General features: G+C 40.1%; 1 protein-coding gene across 1 annotated transcript in view; it reads right to left on the bottom strand.

Annotated features, from left to right (window-relative positions):
- SH3D19 (SH3 domain containing 19) overlaps positions 1–14,045 on the bottom strand; it is an 86,793-nt gene that overhangs the window by 58,542 nt on the left and 14,206 nt on the right. Inside the window, exon 2 of the mRNA XM_074147274.1 lies at positions 7,913–7,952. Coding sequence (XP_074003375.1) covers positions 7,913–7,952 — 40 coding nt within the window. The remainder of the gene's footprint in view (positions 1–7,912; positions 7,953–14,045) is intronic.

A 14,045-nucleotide genomic window follows, 5' to 3' on the forward strand; every position in this document is an offset into this window, starting at 1 on the left:
ATACAGGAAGAAGGAAGAAACTATCAATGTGACAGGCCTTACTAGGAATATTTTTCTCCCATGATGTAGTGAGGATGCAACTGTAACATGATTTGAAAGAGTACTTAATCAATCATTTCAACGTTCAACCTGCCAAAACAGATATTATTTAAGGTAACCAATTACCTATACCAGACTGATCTGCAGACACCAAAGAATAACTCGCAATGAAATGACAAAGTAGGTGAGCAGTACAGAAAAAGAGAACAAAAAAAAAAAAAAGAAAGAAGTAACAATTTCTTCTCTCTTGTGCACATCAGAGTAAGAGGCCATGGAAACCAACACAAGATGACTGCAAGCTGAGCCCTCCCACTCAAATTCCAGAGGTGCAGGAAAATGTAGACACTGACCTAAGCCTAGACAGAAACCTACACAAATCCTTAGGGAAATAAACCAAAGCTCAAGTATCAGCTCCAGCACTCTTAAAATATCAACATCAAATTCTTTCAGAGGGAACCAAACTACTACCACTTCTGAGCTGGAAGGTTACAACCTGCCGAGTCTGTCTCCACAGCCCTGACACATATCCTACTTCCTAGCTTCCCCTAGCAGCTCCTCCTCCCTCTCTATTTTCTTTGAGACTATTAAAAATACCTTTGGAAAGAATTCTCTTTCAGCCCTCTTTCCCATCCACCAGATGAACTTCATGTGCTATTTGTCATTGAAACGTCTTCGGGGGGAAAAAAAAAGAATATTCATAAAGAAGCAGAATTATAACCATGCCTGATTAATTTGGCCCATCACATGTCACTTATAAACAGAGAATTCCAATTCTCCCCACAGCTTCCATCCATCTCAGAGCAGGGTTACAGGACAAAGTCATACTGTTGTTTTAAAGATAATTACTGCATTTTATAGGAAAAAAGGGAAATCTCAAAATGCCCTTTAAACGGAAAGCTCCGTGATTAAAAAAAAATGCAATGTGTAATTGTGTGCTTCCTGAAACCACCTTTTCTAGGAACTAAGGCCTGTTGTGGTTGCTTATGACCCAGACAATTCTCCTCATGCACAAGGAAAGCGGCCTTGTGTCTGGATGGTCCTCAGTACCTTCTACAGGAGTCTCCTCCAAAAAGTGATGGGACAGTGAAACTTGCTCATGTATACAGGATGCCCAAAGGAACACTGAAATCCTTTCAGTGAAGAAGCAGGGTGAACCCTTTTCTCTGTATTCCTTCAACAACCATCTCATTCTCAGCATTACTTTCCATTATGAATTAGCACAAGCACTGGAGAGCAGCCCAGACAACGGAAGGAGTTGTTCAGGGCACCAAAGCAAACAGTCCTTCAAAATTCCCTTTGCAGAAACCAGGAACAGAGAGCTCTTTTATTAAAACAAATCCCTCTTCTCTGTTATGGAGTAAGGAATCTGGAAGGCTGGCTAGGACGTGCCCTTCACAGTAACTCTTTACCACTATCTGTGAGATAAATAGCCAAAAATCCCCAATGCAACAGTGATGAATTGGCTGCATTAAAACAAACACCAGCAGCAACAGGCTCTAGATACCCACACAACCCCTAATTGCCAACAACTAGGCTGAACCCATCTGCCATTTATTCCTCTGCTCTACCTGTGATTTTTTTTTTCCTTTCCCATTTACAGTTAAGTATGAACCGAGCAGGGAAAATTAACATTGCAAAGAATAAGTTAAACTTAATGATTTAGTGGCAAAGAAGCTGTCAAAGAAATATGCTGCACAAAATTGCTCCAGCTTATTCTACTCCTGGGAGGAACATCTCTGACATGCACAGCACGTGCTGCTGACCAGAAACACATGATAAACAAAAGAAAGACACGTAAGCAGATTCCAATCTCAAGTTTCACCAGTTTCAATCCACAGTAAACCAGTGGGATTGCACCACGCTTTGAGCGACTGAGCCCAAAATTTAGGTCTCAGAAGGAAAAAAATGGAGCCACATGATCCTACTTTTTAGATACCAACAACAGGAGTCATGATACCAAGTCCTTGCTTCCAGCTCTGCCACTGATTTATTGTGCGAGTTACAAGAAATCACTCCGCCACCCTCTGCTGAACCTGCTTCATCTGTAAAGTGGAGACACAGCTATTTTTTTCCCAGGAGATCAGCCTCCTGATCCAACTAACCACATGAGTACTGATAGCAGCCCAAAGGAAGGAATGAGATCCTTCCTTCTGCAGTGGCACAGGCTTAGCTCAGTTCAGGGCAATTGTGAAACTGCAGCCCAAGGGTTTGGGAAGGAGACTTTTTATTAGATCAACTTTCGACCTACTGGGAGCATACAAAAGCAGGACCTTCCTCTTTTCACAACCTAAAAGTATGCTTAGCCTTAGAGTGACCTGCTACTCCTTAGCCTTAAAAATCGTAAAAGCTAAATATAAAGAATAAGAATGTAACTGTAAAACAAGTGTCATCCCCCAACATTTGTTCTTTCTTCTACAAACAGCCCTTCCCTTTCAGATGGAGTGTCAGCAAGGTTCAAAGTCTCAAACTTCAGATCTGTATAACAGTCTGTAATACCGGCTGCATGGGCAACAGCCTGAAATTTTTCTCTGTGTGGAACAGCTGCATTGACAAGGTAATGCAGACGTTGCCAGCAGACAATACGAGGCTTTTGAACGACAGCAATGAAAAACTGCATTTCAGGATGCTTGTGGGAATTAATCTGGACCCTCCTGGATATGAAGTAGCCCAGTGTTTGAACTAAAGAACTAGATTCAGACTGGTTCTTTTAACACTGTCTCCCACAGCATTATCATTTGGAAATCGTGTTAGCAGCCTATAAGTAGGTGGAGAATATGTGAGCCCAATCTCTCTCTCTGGGGAGTTTTTCAAGACTTGGCTAGAAAAAGACATCATTGGCCTGATCTAGTGTTAGCATCTTCCCGTTATGAACAAGATATTGAATTACATAACCTGCAGAGGCCCCTTCCCACCATTTCCAGCATTCTGTGATTTCTCAGTAGAGAAGCAGCACTGGCATCAGAAGTCTCTCTGCACTGTCCATTTGACTAAGGCAGAACAGAGAAGCAAAGGTCTTAGGTAAGGTTACAAGAGCATCTCTCACTCTTTCCAATGCCCAATGCCAATACAGTACCCGGGATTTCAAATTTACCTAAAATACACAAAATTTGTCAAGTGGCCTAAAAAATTAGCAGTGAAATTATTCCCGAGGACAAAATAACTCAAGTTGTTACGTGCATGAATGTCAGCAGCAATTTGTGAGCGGCTTCAAACTAGAACCCCAGGCTTAAGGCATTAGGAGCTACCAAGATTTCTGCGGCAGAAGGAAGGACTCTCATATTCCCCTTCAGATATGCAAAACTGGAATTATTAAATGACTGACCGTAGACTGACCGTAATGGTTACAACATAGAAAATCCCGTTACTGTCTGTTTTCTCAATAACTCAAAAGCATATCAATTTGTAAAAGCACATTGGTAAAGTGAGGACAGTTCCACTATGTTCTCAGGCCTGTGGTTTAGGACTCCCTTCATGCTCTGTTAAAGGCTTAAGATCTTAATTAAAAGGTGTCTTTCAGGCTTTACAGATGATCTGGGAAAACACATTCTTAAGATATAGTCAGACCAATACTGTAATATTTATTAAACACAATTTCGTGAGATTATCATTATATAGCAGAGGAAATAGAAATGCAGAGCTTTCATTAATGAAATTCTGCTACATAAAAAAAACCCTTAAAACCAAAGTAAGATACAAAATAGCATTCATAAAAATGATAGCTTGATTTACCAGATGCTCACTAAAGAGATCTGTAGCCCCTTTGATCAGCCACTTCAAGTGCTTCTTTATAAAAGGAACAAAAGATGGGTTGTGTCTATTTGTATTGATGACTTGATGTATTTTAAATAAAAAAAGCCCAATTTAGTTCAATCAAATGAAGGCAACCAGCCATAAAAGAACTTTAGCACATTACAATCAGCAGGCAGACTATATGTCAGTAAAACCTAGAATCTACTTCTAGAAATAAACTAATTATTTTCTTCCCCCTCCTCATTTTAAGGGCAAGCTTTCTTAGTAGACTCTTAGATTTTAAAACCCAAAATCTCTTACTCGACATCAAGTGATTGATGCACTACTAAATCTCTCAATAAATTGTTGCAGTGTTTAGTTACCTTCATCCTCTCATCTCCAAGGTCAAGGCAACTACACAAATTGTATCACATTACAAGACTGTGTTTCAGGATTTTTTCATCCATAATCCTTACCCCAAAGGAAAAAAAAAAAAAAAGCATAATGAAATTAATCCCGTTCCTTCTATGAGCTTTACTCATTTTCAGGGATTAACTGTGAATATGTGGATGCCTGAAATCTTCTATTCCATTACTATCATATAATGTTCAGTTTGAAAAATTTAGAGACATAAGGCTAAAGGGGCTGCTTCGTTTGATCTAATTGACTTGTTCTACAACAGTGCATGACCTGAAGCTATAAGAGCCAACAGGGCACGACCTAACAGTAAAATCAAGAAATAATGATAATTACAGATCACATTGCCAATCTACACATATTTTCAGTACTGTATGAAATATAACAATTGAAGGATGGTTAATATTAGGTCATGAAATTAAATGTCTCTTGATAAAAATTTAGCATAGCAATAAATATTATTTGGATTCAGGGAACATCTGTTTTGTTCTTACTAATGTGCTAATATTTAACAAAAAAATCCGTGCAGAGTGGTACATGAAAGATATCCACAGGCCCTGTTCTGCTGCTCCTCACTTATCTAAACTCTCCTGCATGGCAGATGGCTGCTAATTGCCAGAAGAGGCAAAGACAGTGTATTAATGCACCTTTTGTAAGCATTATCTAGTATCTGTTTCCCGCCTTTCAAACCATTACCTATGGTCTTTGGTTCATCCAATCCCTAAATTTCTTCCCAGTGTCATGTTAGATCTCAGTATTACCACTTAGAATACTCCACCTTCCTGTAGCGTTTCCCCCATCCTAAGCATTTGATAGGCTAGTAACAAAACTGGAATATTTGTCAGAGTTCCTGATACCACTATAAATATGTTTCACCTTGCATTATTTAAATGGCATCATTCTATAACAAAATGAACTGTATTAAAGGCCATTTATGTACTCTTATATCTCAAACAGTTTTTTTATGTCCTTCTCATTGCAAATGAATTATGTTCAAGCTCCATTTTTAAAACTGTTCCTGCTTCATTGTATATGAGCTCTTCATCCCTAATACTGTGAAGACTCAAGCACAAGCTGATCTAGAAATACACAAATACAGAAACATATGAGAACACAGTGTTGGAAAGGACAAGATTTAGACTGCTGCAATCAGAAGAAATATTGTCATGTGATCTTTTTATTAAGCTAAAACTTAACCTTATGGAGCCTGAGGAGAAGTTGGTGGTGGTGGTGTTTGGGCTTTTTTTTGTCTCTTCTTATCCTGGTATTTCACATTCCACATGTGATTAAAGTGGACAGACTTGTGGGAAACATCTACACCCACTATTTCATCTTAGAATAGCTACTTTCTTAAGGCTCATTGCACATGTCATCATCTGGTCAGCTAGTATCCCCATGTCCACCTCCATTATTTTATAGTAATTCTAGTTACTAGACCTTGAGTCCAAGTACGAAGACCTGCAGGGTCAGTTTTGTTCCACTTTATATCATGAGAGGGATGGTAGGTTGTGCTTTTAAGAGATGCGTCCCACAACGTGTAGCTTAAGGAAAAAGTAGACAAGATGCCTTTGAGCCATTGTATTTTCTTTTCCCCTTGTCATGAGCTGCCCCAGGAGAGGAAAGTGTTGTGGATGTAGCAGCTCATCATAAAATGGCATAAGCCATAAAAGTGTCCCCAGTGGAACTCAAACAGCTCTGAAATGCTGCCTATGTTACAAGAGAAGTGTGCTTTGCACTTTAATGAAGTCTTGCATACTTCACTATTTAGTTTTCCCTCAGTTCCCTCAAAGCAAGGGGCTCTGGTCTTCATGAGGCTGCTGCTCTTTTCCCAGGTATGATATGGCCAGACTGGGGATATGAATCTCACCCAGCAATTTGTCACCACAGGATTATGCTTCCAACTATAATGAGAGTGGTGCACCATCAATTAGCAGAGTATATCATCTAAGTGAGGCAGGCTGCTCCTGTTCTGGCCTAGAAGCAGCAGCAAGACATGCACAAAACCACACTACCCTTTAAATAATGACTTTTCTTCTTCATAGTTCATCCTGGAAAGCAGAACTATCATGACGTGATGCCCAGTGAAACTGAAAAGGGGGCAGAAGATACACAGATATGGTTAGAAAGCACATGCGCTACAGACAGGAATGAAAGACTATTGAAAGCTGCATTTTTCTCAACATTATGAGCAACCTACATTATACTGTTATTTTCTATGTGCTTTCCATGTGAGAATTTGGAATCTGTAACCCAGACAACTTAGGGCAGTGTTTTGTTTTCAGGGCTGGTCCACATTTGAAATTGCAATTCCATGGAAAAAGTCTTCTTGGAAAAAAAAAATAATGGAAAAAGTTCTACTTTGCTTTTGGTTCCAAATTAGAACTTCTAAAATACACTCTAAAGAAAAAAGGTACTGGTGGGAAGGACCAGCCAGAAGAAAGGGGAACAGACTGAAACTGTTTCAACCTTAAATTTAACATTTTGATAAAGTTAGACTTCCTTTTGATAATGGTTTGGATTCATTTAACATTATTGTAATATGACATGATCTAATACAACTTCAAACATGTAGACTGTAACTGCATCAATTTAAGAAGACAAAGTTAAGTATTTTTAATTATAAAAGGAAATTCAGTGATTGATGTTTTAAGTAGATATAAGTAATCAAAGGCAAAGTCAATACTCCTGTGCAACTTAAACACGCTGCTGGAAACAGCTACAGTGCTGTTGCGAATATGGGAGGGAAGGGGAAAAGCAGCCTCTTCCATCACATCACACAGCAGATACAACACATCAACTGTGCTAAAAGAAGAGGCTACAGTTCCCTCTGTTCTTCTAGCTAAGAAGCTACCCCACTGTACTGTAAGAATGTAACAAAAAAAAAATCAGACTGTAAAAATCAAATGAAAAGGTCATGTCATGTCAGAAGGCTGGACACCAGGGGCATCCTTTGGAAAGGCTTTTCACAAAGGAGTGGGAGAGGCAGTGTTAGCTGGTCTGCTCTATCACTTTACTTCATTAAAATCCCATTATCCACCACAGGATATGGAAGACATCCTATTCCCAGGTGGAGAATTGAGAGGGAGAGTTTGGAAATAAGGCAAAAGAGAAAGACATCTTTTAAAAACAAGACGATAAGAACTACAGAATATTGAGAAGCTTAAGGGAAAACGTGGCCTTGCAAATCAGTATCTTAGGAAGTTCATGGCAATTATTGATCAAAATTCTAAATAAACACAAAATGTTTGTATGTATGTTTTGTTTAATACTCATTCATTTGCTTCTCTCAATTTTGAAACCTTAGGTATGATGGGACCAGAGTTAATGGAAGTGTTGCTACTCTTGAGTGAACCAAGAATTATTTTCCCTGCTACAGAAGACAACAGTCCAACGAATACAGAAAAAAGTGTCATAAGGGCTTCTTGTCTTAAATCACAGTTTTACCAAACAACCTTGTGTGTGATACATAAACAAGTCTTTCAGATTTTAAGTGCACACAGTTACAGTGTAGTAAGCCCTTTTAATACCTTGGAAAATTTTGCACATAAGGAATATGAAACAATTGCCTTTAACACAAAGTTATTTTGGTATTTCATTACTGTTACCAAAACAGAGAAGTGGCATTTTTATTTTTCTGGCTAATTTCCTAGTTCATCCCAAAAAAGGAAAAAAATTAAAGAAAAAAAGGAAAAGAAGGGAAGAATAAATACAGAAATATGGTTCTTACCCTGAAGAGCGGCAGTCTGGTTTATTTCTTTCAGAACGATCTGTGAGAAAGGAGGCATAGTATCAGCACAAAAGTTGGATGTTCTTTAGCAATAGTAGTACAGAAGCCTTAAAGAACTGTGACACCATATGACTAGCAAATCCAAAAGCTGATTCTGTTATAAAACTGTTTTTCTGCACTGGACTACTCTGCCTGAGACCAAGTAAAATTACTGGAAGTTTAACGTTTGTTAAAATTCCTCTACTCAAAACACAAGTGTATTTAATGTTTCGTATTATGCTTTGGAAGCTTCCCCTCCCTTTAGCTAAAATGAATAGGACTTTAGTTTAGGGTAAAAATAAGGGAGAGGGAAGAGGAAAAAAGAAAAACCACAGATTACTCAGCGCAAAAAAATCATTCCATGAATCATGGCTGGCAGAGTTCCCTGACAGGATGGGAGAAAAATCAGCAGTTGGTTGCAGCAACATCTGCAAATACACTGAATCCAGTGCAGCCCCATCATTAACTCTTCGACTTCTGGGTGTTCTAGGTATAGAATCTTTCTTTGTTTTCAGAAAGGGTTTTGTTTATCCGGTGAGTATTTCAAGTAGCTTATTTACACTAATGAGATTCACTCATAAACAACAATCTCCATAGTACAATCATATCAACTCAGATAAACTTCTTTTGCTGAAAAATTTATTAGTTGCTAAAACCATCTCTAGATACATTTTTAAAGGTGTTTGATTTTTGAAAGGTCCAATATACAAAGACAGTAGAAAACACTTCTCCTAAGAGTTAAGATTATCACAGAAGCATTACAAAAACCCCACTGTGTTGTGAGAATTCACATATAATCAGTTCTATTCTAAGTTCAGAATATCCCTTACCGCATGACTTCTGAGCTACCTGAAAGAAGCAACTGAGGCTTATGTCCTTCTATAAAATATATACTAAAATTAGAGGGGGTTTTAATAATTTATTAAAGAAAGATCCACCATGCAATTAGAGGATATTCTTACAGCTATATATAATCTCCACTGACCATGGTAATTTTGATTCTGATTCCATCTGTGTGTATTTTAAAAAGAAAACCATTTTTCCTGTGTTAGTAAACACTTGTCTATACAGAAGAACAGGAGTCTCCCTAAAAAAATATTTTCATACTCACAGACTGTATTTTTAACCTTAAAGCTCTGCATTTGAAATAAAATTTGCTCTCTTAATGGCACACATTTGTTTGTGTGGTTTTATCTCACGTACAGATGAAATATTTTCTTCTCTAAGGTCTATGCACTCATTTGATTATGTTTTCATTAAAAAGGTAAAAAAATATTGCATGTCAACAGTGCTCTAAGAAGTATCTAATGCTTTTTCCATCCACAGGTGCTCCTATTGAGCTGCCATAGCCACAGTGTATAATTTATTATGCTTCTGACTCACAGCGATCTCCATCACACTGTGTGCTACTCTATTCGCTAGAAACAGCATGGTATAGCTCAAACCAGAGCTGCGGCAACAGTTGTTCAAATATACACAGAAAGGCTCCTTCCATCCTTATCATGTAACCTCCTTACCTGTGAGCACTGAAAAAAAGTAAGGCAGGACTTCCTACTAAAATCTGCTTGCCATCTGTTGCTTGTTATCAGCATCCCCTGTTACGTAGGCAGCCATACTCTAACAGTATTTAGACAAAACCTTCCCACTTCTACAAAGATTGTGCAAATAAACCAGAGAGAAGGACAAAAAGGAGTCAGAGCACATGTAAACACAGGGTCTGGGAGCTCTTCTCCCTCAGCCCATGTCCAGTCGGCAGATCCACCAGAGCCCCGGCCACCCCACGGCAACCTGCTCACTCAGGAAATCAATGTAATTCCCTTTTGTTTCATTGAACTGTTGAAACAGGAAGTATTACCTTTGTTTTTACACATTTTGTTTACTGCAATTCCAGATGCTGTTTTGTCATAATGTACAAGCACTAATTCAAGTGATGTCACACACTTCTAGAATAGGAAAGCTCAGAAGAAACAGGCAATTTTTTTTGCCCTTTACTATATAGATACATACACATATATATATTTCACATTTAAACATACACACGTGCAGATTCCATTCCTGCATTCTGCAGGCAAATTCTTGGCTTGCAAAAGCTGGGTCACAAAAGTGCAAACCCACAGCTGATTCTCTTTTACTCTATACATGTTACCTGAAAACTGAGGGATCTCTTCGTAATCTTTTCTAACAGAAAAAAGCAAGAAGACCGTATAGATGCAAAGATCTGAAAATCAAATCCTGCACTACAGATTTTCCTCTGTCTCAAAGACATAAATTGCTATAAAACATTATGGGACATGCTGTCTTTCTAGCACAATACTATATATCCTTCAATTCCAACCTCTGGAAGCCAAAACTGCATGTCAGACTCGAGCAAACACTGAATGTCTGCTGGACTACCACACACAATAAACAAACAAGGCAATCCACACTCCAGCATGGAAGATTTACAGAAAAAAATTCTACTTCCAGTGACAGATACTACCTTCCAGGCACAAGCTTCCACAGATGAGACACCAGTACTATTCTCCCTATCCTTGCATTGCTGAAGTAATACAATTCCTTTCTGTGTATGTAGCTATAGTCAAATAGGCTAGGAATTCCTAAGCAGCTAGTATTCACAAGCTAGAGAAGCTACATTGTTTGATTCTAAGTTTATTTTGGTTAATGAACTGTTCTTGAAAATCTGCATCATCCCCTTCACTTGACAGAGGAGAAGAGTGTGTAGTTGGGGCTTTGTGTTAGCCCGGCAGATCTCTTCTTGATTTACTGACAACTACCCTAAAGGTGGTGCGGTGCTATCAACTCTTTAATTTTACTACTGCAGATTTTGCCAGCTAGTTCAGGTAGCACAGACTTACACCACAGAGCTGGGGCTTCTGCAGACAGAACCTGTCCTCCAATCCACAATTCACACAGCCAAAGACTTGCAGTCTCTCAATCCGTAAGAACTGACCCTCCTCCAACCTCCTATAGTGCAGACTTAAAGAGATTTTCTCCACTTCATGTTAGCATCCACTCCTTACAAAACCTTTGCTGCCCTTATACAAATACAGCCAGTGCGGGAGAAATATATTATCCTTGTTCAGCAGCAGGATAAAGTGCAAGAAGTCAAGGAGCTGGCAGGTGGAGCAGATGAGGTGGAAAAAGTTAGAGGCTCCTGGCAGAGGTTGGGAAGACTGGTGCCAAGTTATAAGCACTGTAGAAGAATGAAGGAAAACATCAGGACACAAAGATCTGCTATTCGTACCACAACTATTTGGCAAATTTAGTGCTTATTTACAAAATTGTGCTGTGTATATTTAATCAATAGCATGGACACGTTATGCTTTTTTCAGCATTCAAAGAGCGGCAGACAGAAATGCCATGTTCCCGTTGCTTTTAGAAAGGAACAGGTTTCTCTGACTGGTGACTCTCTTGCCCTTCAAGCATGGGAAAATTATCTTCTTTGTTTGTTTGCTTTTAATATGATAGAACAGTTTTTCTTCTCAAGGAAAATATAAACATAACCATCAGGAGAAAAATAACTGACTCAATGTTATTTCAGTTGCTCCACAAACTCAGAATAGCTTAAGATTTTGCCAAAAAGACCACCAAAGCAGAAAACAATAGCTTTTACAGCATTCACTCTTGTCTCTGGAAGACAAGCAAAGAAAATGAAAAAGGCAGCTCACACCAAACAGAGCCATTGTTTTTCTCTGTTTATTTTGCAAGCTTCTTCAAAGTATCTTGTTGCTAAGAGTGACTTCAACTGAAAAGCCTGCTCTCACTAGAAAAAAATTTCAGTATAAACATGAAATGCTGTTGAAAAACGAGTGGAAAGTTAACACACGTTCTGCCACTTCGAACTCGCAAATCTACTGGGGAACATCCAATGCAACTACCTCCCAATATAGCTAGCTTCCTACTCTTAACCCCATCCCACAGCTCGATCTCTTTTAAAAGCTGAATTGCCTGAAGAGAGCAAATGGGGGCACACAGTATTTCCGTTTCTGGGAAATACTGTATTTTTCATCTTAATTATTGGTCTTGAATTGAGCAGCCACCAGAGGGGGCAGGACATTGTAACATTCTTCAGGAAGACATGTAGTTAGAGCAACCAGCTCTCTCCATCTCTGTTGGTTTTAGCCCCTGATGGCACGGCAGTGGCTTCGTAATGAATAGTAGCACGAGATGCTTATAGCAATGCTTCTCTAACAACAGCAAACCTCTAGATAAACCAAGCAATGGGAACAGTGGGCTCTTAAGCAGTGCTGGCAACACCAAAATACAAAATATACAGAGAAGCCATATTCTTGGCTTCACCAAGGGCAAATCATGCCTGACAAATTTGGTGGCCTTTTATGATACTGCCACAGACTTGGTGGACAAGGGCAGAGCAACAGACATCATCTACCTGGACTTATGCAAAGCGTCTGACACTGTCCCGCATGACATCCTGGTCTCAAAATTGGAAAGTCATGTGTTCGATGGATGGACCACTCGGTGGATAAGGAACTGGCTGAATGGCCGCACTCAGAGGGTTGTGGTCAATGGTTCAATGTCCAGTTGGCGGCTAGTGACGAGTGGTGTTCCTCAGGGGTTGGTACTGGGACCAGTTCTGTTCAACATCTTTGTCGGAGACATGGACAGTGGGATAGAGTGCACCCTCAGCAAGTTTGCCAACAACACCAAGCTCGGTGGCGTGGTCGACACGCTGGAGGGATGCCTTCCAGAGGGACCTGGACAGACTTGAGAGGTGGGCTTGTGCAAACCGCATGAAGTTCAACCAGGCCAAGCGCAGGGTCCTGCACCTGGGACATGGCAATCCCAGGCACAAATACAGGTTGGGCTGAGAATGGCTAGAGAGCAGCCCTGAGGAGAAGGACTTGGGGGTGTTGGTGGATGAGACGCTCAACATGAGCCGGCAATGTGCACTAGCAGCCCAGAAAGCCGGCTGCATCAAGAGAAGTGCGGCCAGCAGGTCACGGGAGGTGATTCTACCCCTCTACTCTGCGCTCGTGAGACCCCACCTGGAATACTGTGTCCAGCTTTGGAGTCCTCAACACAGGAAACACATGGACCTGTTGGAACGGGTCCAGAGGAGGGCCACAAAAATGATCAGAGGGATGGAGCACCTCCCCTATGAAGACAGGCTGAGAGAGCCGGGGTTGTTCAGCCTGGAGAAGAGAAGGCTCCAGGGAGACCTTATAGCAGCCTTCCAATATCTGAAGGGAGCCTACAGGACAGCCGGAGAGGGACTCTTTGTCAGGAAACGTAGTGACAGGACAAGGGGTAACGGTTTTAAATTGGATGAGGGGAGATTTAGATTAGATATTAGGAGGAAATTCTTTACTGTGAGGGTGGTGAAGCACTGGAACAGGTTGCCCAGGGAAGTTATGGATGCCCCATCCCTGGAAGTGTTTAAGGCCAGGCTGGATGGGGCTTTGAGCAACCTGCTCTAGTGGAGGTGTCCCTGCCCATGGCAGGAAGGTTGGAACTCGATGATCTTTAAGGTCCCTTCCAACTCTAACCATTCCATGATTCTATGCTTCTCAGAACAGGCAATTGTTGAAAGAGGCTATACAACCTGCCCTAATCCGAATGCCTTAATCCCTAATGAGCATCCCAAACGAGCATAAACTTCCAGGCTTTAACAAACCTAGATGCTAAGATAGATGCAGCAACTTTGCAAAGCATCATGTAGAAATGCAGTGGCTCCTACCATTATTTTAGTAACATTTATCTTGACTACCCAGCTGATCGTAGCTGAATGGTGCAACAGCACTCATTAGCCAGTCGCTTTAGATAAGAGCCCCAAACTTCCATTTCAAATTGCCAATGTAGATGGGGCCCTCACTCAAACTGAAGTGCACATTTTTTGGGAAAAAATACCTGTATTTGTGCAGGATTTTCAATGCTAGTTTCTTTATTTGCACTGAGATAAGCAATAATTGCCATTGATACTGAAATCTTTTTGTCTTCCACTCTGTTAAGGCACACTGGGGCTTACAGCAACTCTTCCTTCTTTTTAGCAAATTAATTCCACTGCATAGAATCTACTATAAATTACACTCAATTTTATTAGGAACTGCTCTACAATAAAACCCATAAAACCGAA

Source organism: Numenius arquata, chromosome 5, assembly GCF_964106895.1.
Source record: "Numenius arquata chromosome 5, bNumArq3.hap1.1, whole genome shotgun sequence".
NCBI lineage: Eukaryota > Metazoa > Chordata > Aves > Charadriiformes > Scolopacidae > Numenius > Numenius arquata.